At 49.1% G+C, this 23,252-nt stretch overlaps 1 protein-coding gene across 1 annotated transcript; it reads left to right on the top strand.

Annotated features, from left to right (window-relative positions):
• The first annotated feature begins 7,967 nt into the window (after window positions 1-7,967).
• Window positions 7,968-12,563, top strand: LOC149358014 (uncharacterized). The gene is made up of 2 exons (XM_089576716.1): window positions 7,968-7,972; window positions 11,816-12,563. Exons 1-2 carry the CDS (start codon window positions 7,968-7,970, stop codon window positions 12,561-12,563), a joined length of 753 nt encoding a protein of 250 aa, XP_089432842.1.
• Window positions 12,564-23,252: the final 10,689 nt, after the last annotated feature.

The raw sequence follows: 23,252 nt of genomic DNA, 5'->3' as shown, positions 1-23,252 counted from the left end.
TTAGACTATAAGCATTGCTCAAGCACCGCTTATTACAACTTTTACAAACGTCATGTGCTCCAGTCTATAGGGTTATAAAACACCTTTGCTGAACTTGTCACCGTCCACGACGCGCACCGAGCGAGCGTTCGCACGTAAAAAGCAATGCACACCTCGGAAAACACACCACTCCATGGTGTGGACAGGGCGTAACACTAATATTAAAAAATAAATATAATCAACCTAGGAACGTGAGTGTGCGCTTTCGCAGGTTCCAAGTAAATTGAGGTGACACGGCGCTAGCTGACGAGCAGTTCTATTTCGGCCGTCATTCACGGCTAAGCGATGTTTCTGGCCGCGTATCTACCTTGCACCACCAAAAAGGCAGCAGACAGCTCGCGAGGGCAGCTTATCATCACGGGTTTCGCACCTGCTGCCTTCCCGCGCGTTAGAAAAGACATAGCGGCACAGGCATAAGCGGCATTAGTCGAGAACCCGATGGCTTAGCTGGTTAAAACGCCGCTTAGAAAGGAGTACAGGAAGTTTGTCGCTGCGCACATAATCTGCTATGCACACACAGCTCTACTTGGAGTGGTTAAGGAGAACAAATGAATAAAAAATAACCATGCAGACTTACTGTAACTGGACGATTACGTTGGATTTCGATTAAAATTCCACCAGAGAACACACCGACGAAACGGATACACCCGCGCACACAGTTGTTTGCAGTCCAAATGATTTCCCGCCGTCTCGCCGTAAAATGGGTGAAAATTGGAACAGAAACTGATTTCATGGTCGTATCTATCTATATCGCTCTCACTGTAGTCGTGTGCACCTTGATCGAGTATCCAAGACCACAGAGGGCAATTGGTGTGGAAGCTTAAATTCTCCACTGGCACTTTGAAACATTTTTGTTTTTGCGAAAACAAAACCGAAATCTTACTGCTGGTCCATGCTCGCAGCATCTCCCAACGAATAGTATGTGGCACACTTTTGGAATAGCAATTGTAATGTTGCATAGCATAACGTCTTTCTTGTGTGTGTTCGTATTTAGGAAACTGGTGTACGCGACATCAGCGTGTCATCGGCTCAGAAGCAGGAGGTGTATGGGAAGAGGAGAGGGGGGGGGGGGGGAGGGAACGAAAAATACTGGATTTGTGTTTGATGCACCGCAGCACTTTTTCACTTGAATATAAACTGCAAAGGTATAAATCGCTGATGTTAATCGCGCACAAGGCCATGCTCTTTCAGTCTCGTTAATGGTGTTTCTTAGAGATGGGCATATCCTGGAATTCTCACTCCCGTGTTTCCCTCTTTTTTTTCAGGACATTTTAAAGAGGAAAGTAGAATCGCAGATGAAATGCATTCACAATACTGCTCACGGTATAACGAAAAGGAGCTTCTCAAGGATTCTGCAAACAATATATAGGAGGACGTTGTATTGTCCTCACGTTTTTTTTTCATTTCCTGTAATAGCGCAGGAATAGACGATATGCGAAATTGCTTGGCGGTCTGGCAACACCGCACCCAGAACTTCCGGTTTCCATCTTGGCTCGGTCGAGCTCGTCGAGCTGGTGCATGGTTTGCTATGCGTACTTTCTTCTTGCGAGTGGAATTTCAACAGGCAAGCTTCAGCTGCTGCGTTGTTTTCACAGCTGATCTTTGACGAAATGTAGGTGCTTTCAATAAGCGCCAGCTTACTCCTACCGCGTCCTCAGCTTCGCTCGAAGTCTGGCGCTGATGATGGCAATAATCGGCACTCGAAAGTGGGTTGGAAAGTCGAGCCGTGACCCTGTGCTGTTGTCGTTTTAATGCTCGCATTAAAGCACCAGTTCAAGCATCACGCATTATCATGACTATTTTATTCCCAGGTGGACGCGAATTCATCTGGTAGGGTAGCGAGCGGTTATTTTGCGGTGAGTGCGCACGTGTGTTGACAAACTCCTGTGACAGTGCGAACTATCTTTCGCGCCGACGCCAGGAGCTTCGTGCATTGCAGTATAATCACACAAGACCCTCGACCAGCTGCGTAATTCGATTCCTTTACTGTAATGTACAATGCGCATCCGCGGTTTTCAACGTCGCCGTTTCAGAGCCCGGCGTCGGTTGATTTTCGCCACAATTCGTTGAAACCACGTCCTGCTTAAGACGCAGTCAGTCGACATTAACAAGAGGAAAGTAGTCATGCACATATAATTCAAAATATTGTAAGCAAAGACGCAGCTTTTTTTTTTTAGATAAGCACTGAGCCACCGCGGCGGCTTGATTAGAGAAAGATGCTACAGCTGTAGGTGCATGCACGGACTCGATACGCTGGTCAAGCTGTGTGTGCAGGGGCGAAATTAGCATGTTCGGTTGCTTCCCAAACTTAATTAGCTTACTCCCAAACTTGGACAAATGGCTTTGTTGCGAAGAAACGATAATAAAATCTGCAGGCCTGATGTGTTTTCAGAACACTGTTGCACGTACTTTCTAGCTTAGAAATGCGTCCCTCCTTCATAATAAAGTAGCTATATTATTCGCTTCTCTTTTTTTAGATTTTCGTCGCCGCAGATATCGAAGGTATAGGAATCCTCAAGAAATAAAGCATTCGCACCTCAGTTTTTATACGTAGGGTGTATTGCTTCACAAAGACTGCTTAACGCGCATAACATATGCGTATGGTCCAGAGAGTTAGCTCGCCCTTCTAAAACTAATTGAACACGGGAAAAACTTATCTGAACACGTAGCAAACTAAGCAGTAATCGGCATATGGTTCTTCGAGTGAACTTATTTCGCCACGGCACGAGCGATTGGCGCGCTCAAAAATATTATCTTCTCTATTACGTTGTTCAAGTATGCGTCTATATATATTCACGCCCGACCGGAGAGTTGATAAATGCACGAAATCGGCTTCTAATTTTGATCAGAGACAACAAAGGCTGTGGCCCTTATCTTAATTTAAACGCAAATCACCCCGAGAGATTTGTCAAAAATCAGCGCAGAAAGCGAAAGCTGCGCACTGATCCGCGTGCTGACACATATGATACCTCGCATGGCGTTTTGTGTTACTAAAACGTTGGGACGGAGTAAAAAACATAGAAAAGCGAAAAGCTGGAACGCACCTAGTTCTGGCACGCATCGTAGTGTCTTTTCACAGTGGAGAGGGTAGCGCAACACTGCATCGGCATTATACTTTTCAAACGAAGCGCAGCCGTTTTAACCCAACGCTGGGCAGCGGTTTCGTTTTCTGTACCGTACCAACATGGAGGACTTAGTTCTCGGAGCGCCGAGAGATGGCACTGCGCGTTTCGCATATCGTCTATTGGAGGTCTCTAGCCACAGTTGCGGACACACGATGCAGTTCCTCCCCTCAGCATGCAGTGCAAAAGGAATTTACATTGTTTTGGACTTAGTCGAAAGGAAGTGTACAGAGTGTTAGATAAAATTGTGATTGTTATAGACTGGTTTATAGGGAGTAGACTATCGATACTCTATAGACCGTGTACAAATGAAAGGAAACTAAGGCAGTTATAGACTATAGGGGCAAAAGAAAACTACCTTCGCTCCTACCTACCTTCGCTCATAGAATATCACTTTTTACCAATGGATCCCATCGTCATCTCCTCAGAAGGAATTCGTGCCATTATTAACCAACTTAAAATGTCATCCTCTTGTGGTATCGATGGCCTCAGTACTAAATTCTTGAAAAGTATCGTAGAATATTCTTCCATTATACTACATTGTATTTTTCGCAGTCTTTAAACCATCACACCCTTCCTAATGACTGGCTCATCGGCAAAGTAATCCCAGTGCACAAATCAGGGGAAACGCAAGATCCACGTAATTATCGTCCCATCTCGCTTACTTCCGTTCCATGTAAAGTTCTAGAGCACATCATATTTAGTCATCTTGTTAATTTCCTAGAATCAAACCAGTTCTTTACTCCGAAACAGCATGGTTTTCGCAAATTCTTCTCGTGTGAAACGCAGTTAATGATTTTCACTAACGACTTGCATGTTTCTTTAGACTCTGGACTCATTACTGATTGCTTATTCTTAGATTTTTCAAAAGCCTTCGATAAAGTCAGTCATTCTCTTTTACTTTTAAAGCTGAGCCAACTTAACATTGACCCTAATGTACTCAATTGGATTCGTGCCTTTCTTAGTAACCGTACTGAGTTCGTCTTACGAAAGAGATTAACAGAGCGACACGGGACTAGGACAAGATAGAAAGAACACGAAACACCGGACAGGCGCTGTTTTTTTTAGCGTCCGTCCTGTGTTTGTGTTCCTTCTAGTCCTCGTTTAGTGGCGCTGTGTTAATCTCTTTTGTAGAAAGTATGAACCAACAAGCCCACACCACAAGCGTCTTACAACGTATTTCTCCTACATTGGGCTCTTTTTTCTGTCACCCACCTCAAAAAAAAAAAACAGCAGCATATACACCACTGATACTTCTATCTTTCTATGGTCGTCCAGGAACAGCATCTCCCAACCCAGGTTGGATTCGTTTCCTCCGCAATAACTACTCCAGCCCCCCGTTGCGGAGACTTCAACGGCACTCACACTTCTTGGGGCTACCATGTGGATTCCTTCCGGGGTGCTCACATTCATGGCATCTTTCTAGATCATTCATTTCAATTGCTGAATCAACCGAAAACTTCAATGCGCGCACGGGGTGTTTCGTAATCGCCTGGTTTTGTCTTGGTGGTTAGGCCCCGGCAACCCTTGTTGGGCTCTTGAACCAGATACTTGGAGCAGAGATCAAAGCCCTCTTTTAATCTCCATCACACCTTCACGTCTCCGGAAAATACGCCGCAGCGTGCGCTTTATATCATGGGTTTCCGTACGCGCAGATAATCGGTTGTCTACATTGAACCCATCTAATGTTCTGTCTACACTCTCGGCTGTTTTGTCGGCTCACGCATTCTCCACTGCTGTAAATAAGGATGATCCGAATCCGGACATGCACCGCCTTAATCTCTCGGCTCTTCTTCGCCGGGCTGCTTGTTATGCTTCTCGTAATACCCATCACCCTTCAGCTCTTCCAGCTCTTCATTGGGCTACTGCGAGTGCGCGGCGCTACTCAGAGAGACTTAGCAGACAACGTTGGACTGCGTGGTGTGCCCGCCTCTCCTCTACACAGGGTAATCGACATCTTTGGTGGGTATTTCACTTCAAGGAACGCACTTCTCAAGCAGCTGATTATGCCGAAAGCATTCGATTGGCTCTGAATGTGGATGAAGCTTCATTTGCACTACAGGCAGGCCATCAGTTTTTCCCACATCATGATTGCGTTCCTACCGCTGATGAGGATGGTACAGATTTTATCATGGTAGAAATGCTGGCCTCTATAGATCGCCTAGAAACAAGCACTGCTCCCGGACATGGCGGCGTACCTAACACGTTCTTTCGCAATTTGAAAGGCCCCGCTCTACAATCCCTCCTTGATACATTCAATGAGGTGTGGCATTCTGGAGTTATTTCTGCAGAGTGGAAACATTCTATCGTTGTACCAATATCAAAATCAGGTCAGCCGCCAGTTTCTCTTTCGACCCTTCCGCCCTACTTCACTTACGCCTACTATCATCAAGCTTTATGAACACATTTTAGCAGCTCGGTTGTCATGGTGACTGAAATCGAATGATTGTTATCCAGAATCTCAAATTCGGTTCTGCCCTCAAATTGGAACGGAAGGCGGTCTGGCTGTTTTGGCTGCGGACGTATTTTACCAGTCTCCCCATAGTCATCTGCTCACTAGTCGCTAGTCGCGAGTAGTCGCTACTCGCATAGTCGCTACTCACATCACAAAGGCATATGACAACGCTCTTCACTCTGCAATTTTAGGAACCATTGAAGATCTCGGTCTCCTGCATCGGTTTCTCCTCTCGATTCACTCATTTTTAACAAACAGAACCTTCAGTGCGGGTGTCCATGGGAAGTCTTTTGGTCACTTTACCTCCAACCGCGGTGTACCCCAGGACTCCGTCCTCGCTCCCACATTAATTAAGTGAAGTTTTGTACCTCTTGTCCTAGCCCTACGGAGAATGCCTTCTGTACGCGTCCTTGCGTATGCCGACGACATAACCTTGTGGTCCTGTCATCCAGAAGGGTCTGTGCAACAGTCGACGCTCCAGCAAGCGCTGATACCTTAACATCACGACTACCCCCTTTGGGTCTGACCCTATCGTGTAATAAATCATGTTTCATTCGCATTGGATAAAGACGTGGCTTACGGAAAGCAACCGCGTTTACCTGCACGGTGGATAATTCTCAAATTCCTCCAGTACAAAGTGTGCGTGTTCTAGGTCTTCTAGTTCATACATCTGGGATTGGGTCTCCGCGGCTAAACGCGGCCCATAAATCGGCTCACGCTACTCTCGGTCTGATTCGACGCATAGCTATGCGCTCTGGTAGAGAACAATTTGATACTGCCCGTAAGCTCATGCGCTCCATCCTCCAGCCGCGGATAGTGTACCAGGCCCAATTTCATCGCCTCACTCGTCGACAGCGGGACTCCCTTGAATCAATCAATCAATCGGGAGGCTATGCGCGCATAACTTATCTTCCTCGTATCACAATGATAGAGTACGTTCAACTTAATATATTAAGTGAAATCATCGACCAGCCTGAGGCAAACAGAGCACGCATGATGTCACTTCAGCTTCATCGTTTACAGACTCTTCCTCCATGGTCATACTGTCAACTCACAGACAGTCGCTCCTCTGCTTTGACGCCGATGTCAGCCGCGTATGTAGGTGCAGTCAAAAATAAATGGAAAGCAATATTCACGAAAAAATTTAATCATTGCCCCCCCCCCCCCCCCCCAATTCATGCATCCTTGAATACATATGTGCAGCCTGATTGTGATTTTGCGAGTTGCACTGCGCACCAACAAGCATGGACCACTATGCTGTAGATTTAAGGAAATTAAATTTTTTTGACAAAGTCGCCTTCCATTTACTTTTGACTGCACCTGTATGTACTTTCAGGGTGCATGCTGCGCCATCCGAGAAGGTTGTTGAGGTCACTTGGAGCTGTCGAGGGAAATGGCGGGCTCGTGCTTCCAAAGTTTTCTCAATGGTGGCTGCTTCACTGGTAAATTCAGCGATGATCTTGGGTGGATTGCGGGTCAAACCAACGAAAATTGCCTCTTTAGCACCACGCATCAGAAGCGCCACCTTCTTATCTTCTGTCATGTCAGGATCGACTCGTCGAAAAAAGGCGCTTCATGTCCTCTTCGTATGCGGTCACTGACTCGTTGGGGTGCTGGATACGTGACTGTAGAAGCAGCTGAGCTGTTTCTTTCCTGATGATGCTCGTGAATGGCTTCAGGAACTCCAGCTTGAATAAATCCCGCGACGCTAGAGAAGCTTCGGTTTCCGAACCAAATTCTCGGGGGTCCTTGCGAGCACCATAGCCACTGAGCCGCCGCGGTGGCTCAGTGGCTATGGTGCTCGGCTGCTGTCCCGAAAGACGTGGGTTCGAATCCGGCCGCGGCGGTTGAATTTCTTTGGGGAAGAAATTCGAGGCCCGTGTACTGTGCGATGTCAGTGCACGTTAAAGAACCCCAGGTGGTCGAAATTTCCGGAGCCCTCCACTACGGCGTCTCTGATAGCCATAGTCGCTTTGGGACGTTAAATCCCATAAACCAACCAACCATCCAAGGCGAAGAAAGCATGGCTCACTTTAATCTGGTCGTCCCAACTGTTGAATACGGCCACACGCTCATACTGTTCCAGCCATTCTTCGGGATCCTCGCCCGGTGAAGCGTTGAACGTCGGCGGCAGTCGCGGCTGGTGTAAAATAATGGGGGCTGGTGTCGTAGCCATGGCTGACGTCGAAATTGAGGTGTCCTTCTTCGCTCGCGTGCGGTCCAGTAGCAGTCCGAATTCTGGTGGACGCCTCTGGAGACGACGGCTGCGTTGCCCTTCGCCTTCGGTTGGAACGGCTGCTGCGGCTCTCTCGTAATCTTCTTCGAGACGGCTCGGGATGCTGACGGCTCCCATGGGGTGAGGGCGACAGGGACACCCGTTAGCACCTCCACCAGATGTCACCTAATGGTGACTGCAGTCCGGCGAACAGGAGAACAGCGAGAATGCCTTGGAAACGAAACTCTTTATTTGGGCTCACTTGCGCCCGTAAAGAACTGAATTACTCGGCGGCGGCGTAGCAACAAGCGTGCTCGGCGGTCGTCGAACAGAATGCCCGCCGCTCTCGGCCGTGGTCTTTTTAAAGGTACGGACACACTGGCGGCAAAACACGAGCGGCACGCCGCCGGCGGCAAGCCGCTTGACGCGAAACCTGCCGCGCGGCGGGTTGATCTGCCGCGCAGCGAATGGGTCGAGGAGCCATTTTCGGCGGCTCACCGCGTGCCGCGGAGCGGGGAGACCAATGAGGGGCGCCCGGCTTTGTCACGTGGGGAGTGTCTGTGTTGCCACCTCTTGGCTCCTACTAAAGTTACATGCCAGCGGCGACCGGTGCTGCTCGCGCTCCCGCAGAATCACGGACCTCGACTGGTTTGGCATGGAGGCAGCTCTGAGCGTCGGCGCTTACCCGCATACTAGGGGTGTGCGATTATTCGAAATTTTCGAATATAGTTCGAATATTATATTTTTAGTATTCGTATTCGATTCGAAATCCAAGTATTCGTGTTGTCTCGAATATTCGACCCGACGCGAATATTCGTATCTAGCCGAATATTCATTGTGAGCACCGGCGTTCATTTCAGTCCGCAAGCCCTATCGACAGAGAAATAACAACAAGGCGGCGCCCAGAGTAATGCACATGGAGCTTGGAGGAAGGAAAATCCTTCCTCCCTGCAAGGGCCATGCCGTAGCTGACTGCGCTGGTGAGCTTCTTTGCGGCTATAGACAAGCGTCATGTTTGTAAACAAAGGTGGCGCTGCGGTCGGCAGCGCCGCGGGGTGTAGGCAAAAACGTAGCATGCCTACACAGCGCCAAGCGATGCTGCCTTCGAAACCAACTCGCGTACGCGCATATTTCAAAGCGTGCGCGTCGCTTGTGGTTAGAAACATTTCTGTTGGCGACCGGAGAGCAGTTCAACACTTTTTCAACCTGTTCGCCAGACGGAATTAGCTGGCGAAGCGCCGCATAGGCTTCCTTCTGCGCTCCTATGTTTGGCAGCAACGGCGCGGCTACAGCGGTCGACTAGGTTGACTTATTAAATGAAACCGAGTAGGCACGAGATATACAGGTCTGCAGTCTCAACATTTGTGGCGATACAGCATAGCCGATCGCTAAGTGCAAGAACGACGACGGGAGGCAGCTTTTTCCCATGACGAACCTTTGTGGTGTGCCTGCTCTCGTCCAGCCACTTCAGTGCGGAGAACGCCGAACACTACTGGACACTGAAGCCATGCAGTTACTTTGAATCAGTCATGCAAATGCGATCTTCACTGGTAATGTAGGAAAATTTTTTTTATTCGCCTAGCTTTAAACGAGGTGAAAAGACGAATGGATAAAAGTTTACCTCGAGCTACAACGAAGTTATGTTTGCTCTGCAGAGCTAAATATTTTAAGTCATTCTGATTGCAGGCCTTATTCTGCTTGATAACTGGTTTTTGGTCCGGTATTTGCTGTTTTCGCCAGGTTCTAATTGACCAGTAATTGTAAAATTCAGGTAAAATGGGAAATAACACTGCATGATTTTGCCGATACCTTAGCGACGTTTAATTGGTTTTTAGGGTAGGTGGTGAAAAAACGTACAAGTTGAAGCTCGTGGAAGCGAAAATAGAGAAAAAAACTACGCGTCGTATATTCCTACTACCGGTTTACAGTGCTGCTTCAAACGTCGCGCTTAATAGCCCGATGAATGCTGAAGGCGACTGGCAGAAACTTTTTTGTGTTTTTTTCTTTTTAGCGCGAAGAGATGCCCGGGACGTAGTCCGGGTGATTGTCGCCTGAAAACGTTCCCCTGCGTTCAATTTACGGTCACACCCACATGGAATGTCGAGTCCAGACTTCTCATAATGAGAGCCCGACAGAACGCGAACAAGCTGCAGACGTTGATTCTTGCACTCTCCGCCGCGCGACTGAAGAGCAAACATGCGGATTAAGAGACGCAAACTATCATATTTCGATGCAGAAATGCAATACTAGCCGCACAGCCGATCCGTCGCCGAACTTTTCCCGCTCCACGGCCGCTGCGCATCGCTTTGGCCCATATCTAAATGCGATAAACTTGTGGAAACTTGTGCCGCTGCCTTTCATCAGCATTGCGGTTCAACCACCCGCACCACAACTCACCGGAATATTGCAAAATGCCTTCAAAAAAGCTCAAGCGCGGCATACTCAAGGCACACGGTACCGGCTTTTGCCTACACAACGAAAGTCACTGCTGACTCCAGCGCCGCCGCATCTCCGTGACGTCACGGCCTGACGCTTGTCTATAGACCTTTTCAAAAAGCCTCCAGGGGCGCTGCCATTTTTAAATCCCCGGTAGGAAAAGCAACGACGAGGGCGACGCCTAGCGGCGACGCCATATTGGACTGCAAGAAGCTCGTCGCGTTCGTGTGTCTGCGGTTGTTCGCGTGTAGATTGTTGCTTTTCGCCTTGTTTTGGGAGAAAAAAATATCCGCGTCTATGCTTATGCGAGCATTTTTTGTGTCCTAATACTCTGAAGAAGACTTGCGCTGGTGATTTTGTGGATAACGGGCCGTTTTGTTCACCGTAAGCGATTGCTCGATGGCGTCTGCGCATCCATCTGTTCACACTCCACCGTCGTGCGCGACGGGGACCCAGCCAACCAGGCTTATTAATATCGGAGGTAAGATGACTGCTTATGCAATTTAGTTCCAATAAATATTCACTCCATACCATTTTCTGCATCTCCTTTGATTGATACAACTGCCGCGGATGCTCAGCTGCTGCGCGGGTTTGATCCCGACTGCGGCGGTTACATTTCGATGAAAACAAACAGTGGCCAGGAAACGCTTTCGCCTTGCAGCACTTTAGAGAGCCAAAGTGCCCCCTGAATTTTTCGACATGCATGCCAATAAGAAAATAACGCTCTTGCCATTCTGAAGCCTAGCAGAGAGCATGAGCTAGCGGTAATCAACGTGTGTCGGTAATCAACGTGTGTCGTCGCTTTCAGCTGTAATTAGAAGGGTGTACTTAATGACTATGTTGGAGTTTAATAAAGCTATGGCATGGATAACGTGGGCTGTATCGCAGTCCGTCTAGCGAAGAAAGCCTCGCTTTTGAGCAATTTTTCTTCCTACCGTCAGGCCATGGGAAGGTTAATGGTGCGGTGAGATACAAATGTTTGGTTAGGTTTATGGCGTTTAACGTCCCAAAGTGACTCGGGCTGTTTGAGACGCTGTACCTGAGGGCTCCGGAAATTTTTACAACCTGAGGTTTTTTAACGTGCACTGACATGGGCGCCTCGCTTTTCGCCTGCATTGAAAAGAGGCTGCCGCGGCCGGGATTCGATCCCGCGTCCTTGAGCACAGTATTCGATTCATTTTAAAACCAGTCAAAAGATGGAACGCAGAGAAAAGCAGAGCCTCTTCTTGTGCTGTTTTCTATGTTCTGTCCTTTGACTGGTTTTAAAATGAATGAATGAGTACCAACTTGCCCTGTCATCTTGTTGAAACACTGTAGTCGACCATCCTAACCACTGTGGCCTCACAATTGTAAAATAGGAAAGGGCTCCGCTTTCAGTTTTTATCTGCAACAGAAGCAACACTTAAATTGACAGTCAAGAAGGGAGGTGGGGGCTCAGTATAATGATCAGCATCAGTGGTCGTGTGAACGGTTTCTTGATTACAAGATCAGCGACGCAAGTTACCATTTCTTCAGATTAATCATTTCACCTTTCTAAACTTTTTTTAGCCACTGTATACAAAAAAGTGTGCTTTGTAATTATGAATATCCCAAAATCCTTTTCTGCTTTTCTTTTACAGACAATAAAAAGTACGAGCATCCTGATGGGATTACAGTCTGGTCCGATGACATGCGTGAATGGCCGCCCATCAGTAGCCCAGACATTTTTTATTACCTTGTAAGCTCCAAAGCCTGTGACCTACAAGCAATGAAAAATTATAGGTCCTTGGAATCTTACAACTACGTTCAGAGTGGTTGGGTGGGAAAAATATATGCACATAGAATTTCTGATGATTTGTGCTACTTAAAAGGAGATGTGTGCCCTTCGCAGTCAATAAATGCCGCCCCAAGAAATGCATGGGCATGCGTGAAGAAGACTGGAGAAATAGTGACAGCTGGCTGCACATGCATGGCTGGCCAAGGCAGAGCCTGCAGCCACGTAGGGGCTGTGCTTTGGAAAGTCGAGATTGCTGTTTCTAAAGGGCTCACTGGCACATCGTGCACAGACACAGCAGCACAGTGGAATCGTGGGACGAAACGAAATGTGGAGCCTGCTGTGCTGGAGGAAATCAGTTTCAGAGTGCAGAAAGGGACTGTTGGTGGCTCCCCCAAAAAACGTCGTCAGCCAAGGTGCACACCTATGACCAAAGAAGAGATCATGAAGATGCATGAAGAACCACCGTATGCCGAGCTCTTCAACCTCCCAGGTACCTCACAAAATGTGTCATATTATATTTCTGCCAAAAAACAACAGTAGCGAGCTTTTTAAAATTATAATGTCTGTTTGCATGTGTTAATATAAAAGCATAGGAGGGTAGTAGTATTTGGAGGTTAGTAGAAGCATACTAAACAGTATTAAGCCTGGACAGCAGCTTGGGCATGTTGGTTATTCATTCTTGATGGAACAGCGCTTGTCTCTTGTCCCGATGGTTTGCGCTGTTCCATCGAGAAAGTATTAAGCCTGGAGTATTATTGTATCTTTTCACTGTAGTGCAGCGCTTTTCAGACTAAAATTATGTGCGGCTTGCAAGTTATGTTAGAAGTGACTTGTTCTTGAAATACTGTTAATGCAGGGCCAATATCCACAATGTTGCCAATGTTGCAAGTGTTGTTTTTATGCAGGCACCCTTCTGTATGAGAGCCTTCATGCACCGGAGAGGCACGTGACGTCTCCACAAAATCCTGTGGGGCGGCCACCACATGGTGACCACGGAAACAATACCTGCACGCTATGCAGAGAGTTTTACGAGAAGTATGTGGCTCTTTCACCTCAAGGAGCCAGCGTACTGGAGCTTGAGACTGCAAGCCAGGACACTCCACTTTGGCACTTCTCCCGGAAACTACGTCTGACTGCATCAAATGCAAGTAAAGTGCCAAAGAAGGACGTAACAAGTGGTGAGAAGGCAGCCGAGAGAATGCTGAAGCCCACATTCATGGGAAATGCTGCAACAAAGCATGGTAGGCAGATGGAGCCAGTTGCTTTCAGTCAGTTTGTTAGCAAAACTTATTTCCATATCAAGAAAACTGGCACAGTTGTGAGCCCTGATTTTTCATGGCTTTCTGCATCACCCGATGGGGTTATAGAAAGTGAAAACGCAATTTTAGAAATCAAGTGCCCCAATGTACTTGACTGCATGCCTTTGATTGATGCAGGAAAGTACGATGTGCGGAGAGATAGCTCGGGCTGCCTATGTCTGGCAGAAAGTGGCGCAAATGGCTACTACACTCAAGTGCAGCTTCAAATGCTATGCACCAAAACGGACATGTGCTTCTTTTATGTATGGAGTGCACAGAGGGATGTAATTGTTGAGGTCCCATTTGATCAAGAGTTTATTCAGAAAAATTTTGCAAGGTTAAAGAAGTTTTACTTCTCTGAACTCTTACCTCGTCTGTCAGACCTTGAGGCTGATGGGGACTTAGATGTTGTTGAAAGATACAGAGAGATCTGCTCGATGTAACCACCTCAGTGCATGTAGTATATAAACTGGTGAGAAATACGGTACAACATTCATTCATAAGTAATTAATTGGTCTGGATTATAAGAATAGGTTAGCTAAATGCCATTTTGATGTCTGTAACAGCTGTGAGTTGATTTATATGGTTTAACATCCCAAAGTGGCCCAGGCTATGAGGGACTCTGTAGCAGAGAGCAAAAATTTCGACCACTTCTCCGAAAAGTACCAACTGCGGCTGGAATTCAATCCTTTGTCCTTGGCTTCAGCAGTCTAGCACCCCAACCACTGGGTCACCACAGCAGAACGTAACAGACGTGAAAGCATTTACAGTGTTGCTTTTGTATACAGTACATGAAGTCTAGGTATGCAGCATTTTTGCCAGTTTGCAATGTATAGGCCAGCGGGCTGCGATCACGGTTTTCATTCTTGCACATGGTGGCAATAAGGCCTTTTCTGTGTAGTTGGCATTGCCATTCTGACCTGTTGGCAACTTGCCTGGCTTCTTAGTTGCCATGTTGCATCAGTTACTCTGTTGCTGTTGTTGGAGCTTGCCCTCACTTTCGGAGCATCTGTTGATTGCCTTCCTGCACCATGGTGTCACTAGCAGACAAATTAGCTTTAACTGAGCGATTTAATAACATGGTCGCGAGCCCATTTGTTCAGTAATGGCTAGTTATCTCACACAGAGCATCCTCTGCCTGGTGACACTGTGCTGGACAGACTGTGGCACCTTTCTTTGGTATTGGCTGGAAGCTGTCCACACTGTGGGCATTATCTGGCTCGTGTCTACTTCTGTAGTGCATTTTCAGTGGAAAACACACATGGGTACAAATTTAAATAGAAGACATGCCTGCATCTTATCCTCATTTATGTCCTGTTAATTTCTCGAATACGTTAAGACATCTGCCAGCTCTCCCAGTGTATTACAGTGTAGCTCATACTTGTGACATTGCATTGCTTTTTTCAGTGAGAAATTTGAATATGTTCATTAATATTGTTTAGAAATTTTTCTTTTGATTCTGCTCAGTGCTGAAAATGTTTATGCTGTCAGCTTTTTTAGCATTTCGCAGGTACCTTGATCTGCTTGCAGGATTTATCATCACTAACATTTGATCGAGTTGTGGCCAGTGTGTTGTTGCATGAATCATTTATGCTCTCTTCCTGGCGCTACTAATTAGGGGGGCTCGTAACACTCCAGTACACTGTATTATACATATAGCGAACAATCAGGCTATTTTATACATTGTGAAAGCTGCAGTGCAGCATGGATATGGTTTGGTTTTGATGAAAGCCACTATGCTATAGAATACATAGGGCTACATGCAGTAGTGTTTCAATCTTAATTTCCAAGCATTGCAGCCAAGAATAAATTTGCGTCCTCTCTAAATTGCATGCAGTGTGTTAAGCTACAGCCAGCACTGCCTGGTAACAAAGCTTTCTTTTCCTTGTCACATTGTATTATTGAATGGAGCCCTTGGAGCAACAGTGAAGAGTCACTCCAACCAGCCTGTGTTCAGCAGGCTTTTATTCAGTACTTCGAGACTTGAAGTCTGTGTTTAGCACACTTCATTTCGGGGCCTTATCAAATGTCCTTTCAAGTTACACAGTCCTGTGCATACAAAAATAATCTTGCTGATTGTCTTCTTGGAGGTGATAGGAAGGGCCTGCTTGAGTATGCGGTATGTTTTTATGCGGTTGATAGCCCGCTCCACGTGGATGCGCACAGATGCAATGCGGCGTGACTTTGTCACCTCCTTCTCGGTGAGCTGTTTCCGTCCTGTGAAGTAATTTAAAACATTGTGTTTGGAACCACACACGACAAGCAGTGAATACATACCTTTCGTGAAGACTGGTGTGTTGAGGCGTATCCCTTGAACCTCGAGTTCTTCGTCAAGGGTAAACCCCCGGTCTGCCATAATCTCATCTCCAGGCACAAGATAATCCCCAATGCAGCTGTCTCGTGAGATGAATTTATCAGAAGCACGCCCACCATAAGCTTTCGAGATAAACATAATGCACCCATTTGGAGCAATGGCTACAAGGAACTTGACTGTATTTCGCGCCTTGTAGGAACTATAAGTTTGAGCTCTGGCCCTTAGTTTTTTTGGTCGTTGCAGAGGCACTTCTGTACAGTCCAATATGCAAGTGGTTTTTTCATAGCCATTCTCAATGAATGACATTGGCATGCAATTCCTAATATTGCCGCGTCTACAACAATAGCCGCTCGGCGGCTGTTCGGCACGCAGCTCGTGCGCCACGCGGTTCGCTGCTGAAGAAGACGAAGCTCGACGTTCCATCCTGGCCGTCTGGGTGTGCGCTGGCATCATCTCGGTGTTGGCGTTCCTCTGCCGTCTGGACGCGGCGCTACCTGTACCAACTGCTACGTGACACTGGTGGAGGTGCGGGCTCGACGTCCCATGTCCAACACCTCTTCAGACAGCCGCTCATCGAGTCCCGACCAGCTACCCCTTGTCTGCACGCCTGTTCACCGCAGCAGCCGCCGCCTCCTGGGACTGGTCCCAGAGTTTGGTCTCCTCCCAAAAGAGGCACGCACTCATCGACCTGGTGAGCATACCACCATGGCTCAGGCTAGCGCTTCACACTTGACGCTCCAGCAACCCCGCGTGCCAGCCAGCTTCCATGGCGTCACTTTCGAAGACGTTGAAGACTGGCTTGACCAGTTTGAGCGGGTTGCCGATTTCAACCAATGGAGCCCTGCGCAGAAGCTGCGGAACGTGTATTTCGCCCTCGAAGACGGAGCCAAGATTTGGTTCGAGAACAGGGAGGCCGATCTCCAAAGCTGGGATACCTTCCGCCAGCAGGTCCGGGACACCTTTGCTAGCACGGACCGCCGGGATCGTGCGCGGCGCCTCCTGGACGCTCGCGTCCAAAAGCCTAATGAGACCGTTGCCATGTTCGCCGAGGACGTGACCCGTCTTTGTCGGCGCGCTGACCCAGATATGGCGGAATCCGCGAAGCTCCGCCACCTGATGCAAGGTGTGAAGGACCAACTCTTCGCTGGTTTGGTCCGGAATCCCCCGCAGACGGTAGCCGACTTCATCAAAGAGGCGACCGCCATTGAGCGGGCCTTGCATCAACGCTGCCGCCGAAATGACTCCTTGTGCGGTGAGCCAAGCGCCAGTGCGGCTTCTTTGAGCGTGTCCAGCGACAATGCGTCGCTGCGCGAGCTCATACGCGCTGTGGTCCGTGAAGAGCTGCAGAAACTGACCCTTGCCTCGTCTGACCCGACGGCTGCGGCTCTTACCGAGGTTGTGCGCGACGAGATTCGTCAAGCATTTTCACCGCCTCCTCCAGTCATGCCGGAGCCACGCCCCATGAGCTACGCCGCGGCTCTCCGTTCCGAGTTGCCACCTGTGCAACGCTTGCCGTACCACCCGCCGCCGCCAACCGCTCCGCCACCGTCATTCTACCAGCGGCCTCAGCGAGGACCTGCCATGCGTCCACCGGCCCGGAAGGCGGCTGTTTGGCGCACTTCTGATCAGCAGCCGCTCTGTTACCATTGCGGGGAAGCCGGCCACCTGTATCGCCGTTGCCCATACCGTGAAATCGGCCTCCGGGGTTTCCCACGTGACGCTCCTTGTCCCCGTTTCGGTGAGCGACCCCACGAAATAGAGGAGTACCTTGCTGCCCATGACACCACATCTAACCGCCGACCCCGATCTCCGTCTCCCGCACGCGTCACATCGCCCAGCCGCCAGGCTTTCTCAGATGGACTGCGGGGCCGGTCTCCAAGCTCGCGCCGGGGAAACTGAAAGCGGCGACCTCAGGGGGGAAGGTTGCTGACAGCGGATATAACGAAGACCCCCGAACGCCGCCGGAGCGCGATGCCGAGATCCCGATGCCGCCGCAGCACGATTCTGTGAACCCGAGTTTCCCTGACACCGATGCAGTTAGCGCCGACCTCCGCATTCACGTTGACGGGCACCCAGTGACTGCTTTAGTCGATACAGGCGCGGACTTTTCGATCATAAGCAAGCACCTCGCGGATCGCCTCAGCAAGGTAAAGACAGCCTGGGATGGACCTCAAATTCGTACTGCTGGGGGTCACCTCATGACGCCTGTCGGAAGATGCACTGCTCGAGTCACCATTGCCAATTCTGCTTTTGTTGGCACTTTTGTTGTTCTGCCGCACTGCTGCAAAGACCTGATCCTCGGAATGGACTTCTTGCGTGAGCATGGTGCCATCATAAACCTTCCTGATCGTCTGGTAACATTTTCGACCCCTGGAACGATTCCAGCCGACACCGAACCACGCAGAGTGGCCCTACGCATAATCGACGCCGATGTGACCGTCCCACCGCGATCCTGTGCCCTCGTTACCGTCATTTGTGACGACCTGTGCAGTGCTGACGGCGTAGCAGAACAGAACACTGCGCTTGTACTCTCTCATGGGGTCTGCGTCGCCAGAGGTATCGTCACGCTACGGAACGGCCTGGCAGATGTCCTTCTAACGAATTTCGGGACCGAACGGCAACACATCGCCAAGGGCACTGCGGTCGCATACTTCGAGGGCATCGCCGAAATTAACGACTGCCTTGCCCTCCAGAGCGAAACGTCCAATTCTTGCACACCTCAGCTGATCCTCGACGTGAACCCAGGCTTACCCCCAGCCGATAGGGAGAGCCTAGTCGGCCTACTGCATCAGTTCCAAGACTGTTTCTCGTCTACGTCGGCAGTCAAACAGACGCCTCTCGCTAAGCACCGCATCATTACGTACTGCACTACCCGACCAATTCGGCAAAACCCATACCGTGTCTCACTGCGGGAGCGTGAAGCCATAGCTGAACAAGTCAAAGAGATGCTGCAGGATGGTGTTATTCAGCCGTCGAGGAGCCCGTGGGCTTCGCCTGTGGTTTTGGTTAAGAAGAAGGATGGTAGTCTGCGATTTTGCGTTGACTACCGGAAGCTTAACCAGGTTACCAAGAAAGACGTCTACCCGTTACCACGCATTGACGACTCTCTTGACCGGTTGCGGCACGCGCGCTACTTTTCTTCGCTGGACTTAAAAAGTGGTTACTGGCAGATCGAAGTTGACGAGCGGGATCGCGAGAAGACAGCGTTCGTGACGCCGGATGGCCTTTATGAGTTCAAGGTCCTTCCTTTCGGTTTGTGTTCAGCTCCAGCAACATTTCAGAGAATGATGGACGCTGTTTTGTCGGGCCTGAAATGGCAGACGTGCTTGGTATACCTGGACGACGTCGTTGTATTTTCGCCAACGTTCGAAGAACACCTCCAGCGCCTCTTGACCGTGCTACAGGCTATACGATCTGCCGGCCTGACGTTGAAGCCCGAGAAATGCCACTTTGGTTATGAGGAGCTCCTTTTCCTGGGCCATGTCGTCAGCCATCGTGGAGTCCGGCCGGATCCTGCTAAAACAGCTGCCGTCGCCAACTTTCCCACTCCTTCGGACAAGAAAACGGTCCGGCGTTTTTTGGGCCTTTGCGCGTATTACCGGCGGTTCATTGCCAACTTTTCCCGACTTGCTGCACCGTTGACGCATCTTACAAGAGAGGACGTCCCATTCACGTGGACAGAACAGCAGCAGCAGGCATTTGATGAATTACGGCGACGCTTGCAAACCACGCCTGTCCTTGGTCATTTCGATTCTCGTGCGGAGACTCTCGTCCACACAGATGCCAGCAACGTGGGTCTCGGTGCTGTACTCGTCCAGTGGCAGGACGGCGCTGAGCGCGTAATAGCATACGCCAGCCGCACTCTGTCTCGTGCCGAATCTAATTATTCCACGACCGAAAAAGAATGCCTTGCCGTGGTATGGGCTGTGACAAAATTTCGACCTTACCTGTACGGCCGACATTTTCAAGTTGTAACCGACCACCACTCTCTCTGCTGGTTGACGAACTTACGGGATCCCTCTGGCCGCCTTGCGCGTTGGAGCTTACGCCTTCAGGAGTTTGACATGTCCATCGTCTATAAATCAGGGCGCCAGCACAACGATGCCGACTGCTTGTCCAGATATCCAGTCGAGGCTGCGCGCGACGACGACGAACCGGACTTTCCTCTCATCGCAGCCGTAGACGCAGCGACTATTTCCAGTCAGCAACGTGAGGACCCGGCGCTGAAACCTCTCATCGACTTCCTGGAAGCACGTACCGAGGAGGTTCCCCAGCCCTTCGCAAGAACCCAGTCCTCCTTTTGTCTGCGCAACAACGTGCTGTACAAAGCCAACTTTTCTCCAACCGGAAGCGACTACCTCCTCGTCGTTCCAGCGAATCTCCGTGAAGAAATCTTGCAGGCGTGTCACGACGAGCCCACCGCAGGTCACCTCGGCTACGCCCGCACTCTGGCTCGGATCAAAAAGAGCTATTACTGGCCTAAGCTTGCGGCGACTGTACGACACTATGTGCGCACGTGCCGTAATTGTCAACGACGAAAAACACCCCCTGTCAAGCCAGCTGGACTTTTACATCCCGTTCAAGTGCCCAGACTCCCGTTTGAGCAAGTTGGCATGGACCTTCTCGGCCCTTTTCCAACTTCATCTTCGGGAAACCGGTGGATTATCGTCGCTACTGATTACCTTACGCGCTACGCTGAAACCAAGGCCCTCCAGCGCGGCACAGCAGCCGAGGCTGCGAAATTTTTCGTGGAACGCATCGTCCTCCGGCATGGCGCTCCAGCACTAATTATCACGGATAGAGGCACCGCTTTCACTGCCAAACTCTTGGAATCCCTCATGCGGCTGAGTGGCACTACTCACAGGAAGACAACCGCCTACCATCCCCAGACGAATGGCCTGACCGAGCGCCTCAACAAAACTCTCGTCGACATGCTGTCCATGTATGTTGACGTTGAGCATCGATCTTGGGACAATATCCTGCCATATATTACTTTCGCGTATAACACGGCTCAACAGGAAACCACGCGGAGGACGCCCTTCTGTCTGTTGTACGGCCGCGAAGTGTCAACAATGTTGGAAGCAATGCTGCCCCATGATGGCCGCGACCCCGACGTTGGCGCCGAGGAGTTCACGCTTCGCGCAGAAGAAGCTCGACAACTTGCAAGAGTGCGCATCCTGAACCAACAAGACCGTGACGCCCGACGTTACAACCGCCGCCACAGACTGATGACGTTCGCCCCGGACGACAAAGTGTGGGTATGGACCCCCATTCGACGCCGTGGCCTTTCCGAAAAACTGCTCAAACAGTATTTCGGCCCCTACCGAGTTCTCCGTCAGCTAAGCGACGTAACCTATGAAGTCCTCCCTGACGGGGCTTCCCGGACTACTCGCCGTCAGCAGAGACCAGAGATTGTTCATGTAGTGCGGATGAAGCCCTATTTTTCGCGAGACATTCAGTGACTACGTGCTGTGCGTTACTCTGTTTTTTTTTTTTGTTTCTTACTCCCTATTTTCTTGTTAAAGCATCGGGCCGATGCTCTTTCCGAGAGGGAGGGTAATGCCGCGTCTACAACAATAGCCGCTCGGCGGCTGTTCGGCACGCAGCTCGTGCGCCACGCGGTTCGCTGCTGAAGAAGACGAAGCTCGACGTTCCATCCTGGCCGTCTGGGTGTGCGCTGGCATCATCTCGGTGTTGGCGTTCCTCTGCCGTCTGGACGCGGCGCTACCTGTACCAACTGCTACGTGACAATATATTTTCTTGGCAGCCAAACAACTGATCTCTGCATTATTTTGTATAGGATATCAAGCATGAGAGACATATAATTGCAGACACATGCAATAGACACTTTGAAAATACGTGCCAAATGGCCATATAAAAGGCCAAGGCGAAGCCTCATGAGACTCATCAACAGCAGGTCCTCTGCTGACAGCCTGCTTGCCTTATTCATGAGTGCATGGGCTACTTTGACAAGTTTACTAAAAGCTGGCCAGGGCAGACGGGTGTAAAAAGTAATATCATCCCCTGACAATGACTTTACGAATGAGTTCCTCTGAGCAAATTCTGCACAGTCTGATAGCCTTTGAGCATAGGTATGGTCATTGTTTGTTGGCACCTGCAAGAAAACATGAAAAATAGCTTGCAAGACAAAACAATACTATATTGCTCATGGCAAGGGCCATTTTGGCTTGCAGTGTAAGCATGCATCTGCATTGTAACATCACTTAGCAACATGGATGAGGCTGGATATGTTCAGTTTTGGAGCTTTTATGTGACCTAAGCTTTGACAGGCTGTTTATAAATTCTGAGTTGGACAATGCCTTCCACAATTGAAATAAGAAGAGCATGATTTTAACATTTGGCATAGTACCTTTCATGCATAAAATATGCATGCAGCAACACACTACACCTGCTTGGTTCCTTGATCACTTCTGTAAACTGTATAGAAGTGAATGTGAAGCACACTTACGTCTTCCTTAGAACATGGGTCAGAGCTTGTACCAGCCGGAGTCTGTGTTGCCTAAAAGAAGCAGTACCACTTGAATGTTCAGTGTATTCTCCAAGCAACACTCATTAGCCTGACAGAAGCAACAGCTATTACAGGCACTTTTTATTCTGCAGAGGAAATGTTAACGCTAAAATATAGCCACAATACTCTTATATCCATGCCCCCGTGGCCCACCAGTATCGGCAGATTTAGGAAATGGAGCTGCATGCAAGCATCACTGCTATGACGCTTGGGGTGAAATGCTTGGGAAAGGGGTCATAGGTCCCAAATAGTTGCGCCAACGAGACAGTGATCCGTTCCGCAATCAGACAACAATAAGTCCGCCTCGCGCGGCAGAAAGCCCATTATGTGCCCCCCTTTTTTGTTTATGGCCCCTTTTCCCAAGCATTTCACTCCAGGAGAGCCAAGCACCGGGCCGGGGGAAGCCTTGTACTCATTAGAAACCGGTGGTTGCCCAGCGGAACCAGGGATCGAACATGGTACCTCCTGAATGCGAGGCAGATGCTTTTTCACAAATCTCGTTCTGTACATAACCAGCACTGCACTAAGGTGGTGGTGCCAAATACAGCTAGCATGCTTGTACTGCCTTGGCCATATTTCAGAGCCATCCCAATGGTTTACACAAATGATGCAATTGTTACTTTACATGCTGTATGAATAGGCCGACAGCTTGAGTCATGAACAAATCAGTGATATTTGCAGCCTGCAATGCCTCAAACAGCACTGAATGTTTTTTTTCTCAGTTGCAACAATGAAAAAGGTGATGTACAAGTGCCGTCAAAAGTAAATGGAAGGCAATATTCATGAAAAAAATTTAATCACTGGCCCCTTAATTCATGCATCCTTGAATACATATGTGCAGCCTAATTTTGATTTTGCGAATTGCACTGTGCACCAACAAGCATGAACCATTATGCTTTAAATTTAAAGAAATTACATTTTTTTTACTACGTCGCCTTACATTTACTTTTGACGGCGAGTGTATATCACCTTATTTGAGGCGTACGACAGTACAATCCTGACCAACTTGCGGCATCATTATGGTGATCTAGAAGGCCTGTGCTGCAATTTATATTGGGATAAGGTGGTACAGTCTAATAAACAGCAAT

The sequence above is a fragment of the Amblyomma mixtum genome, chromosome 3, assembly GCF_055824585.1.
Source record: "Amblyomma mixtum isolate Tamu chromosome 3, ASM5582458v1, whole genome shotgun sequence".
Lineage (NCBI taxonomy): Eukaryota > Metazoa > Arthropoda > Arachnida > Ixodida > Ixodidae > Amblyomma > Amblyomma mixtum.
Note: the sequence above shows the minus strand (reverse complement) of the source record. Positions and strands in the feature narration are given on the sequence as shown.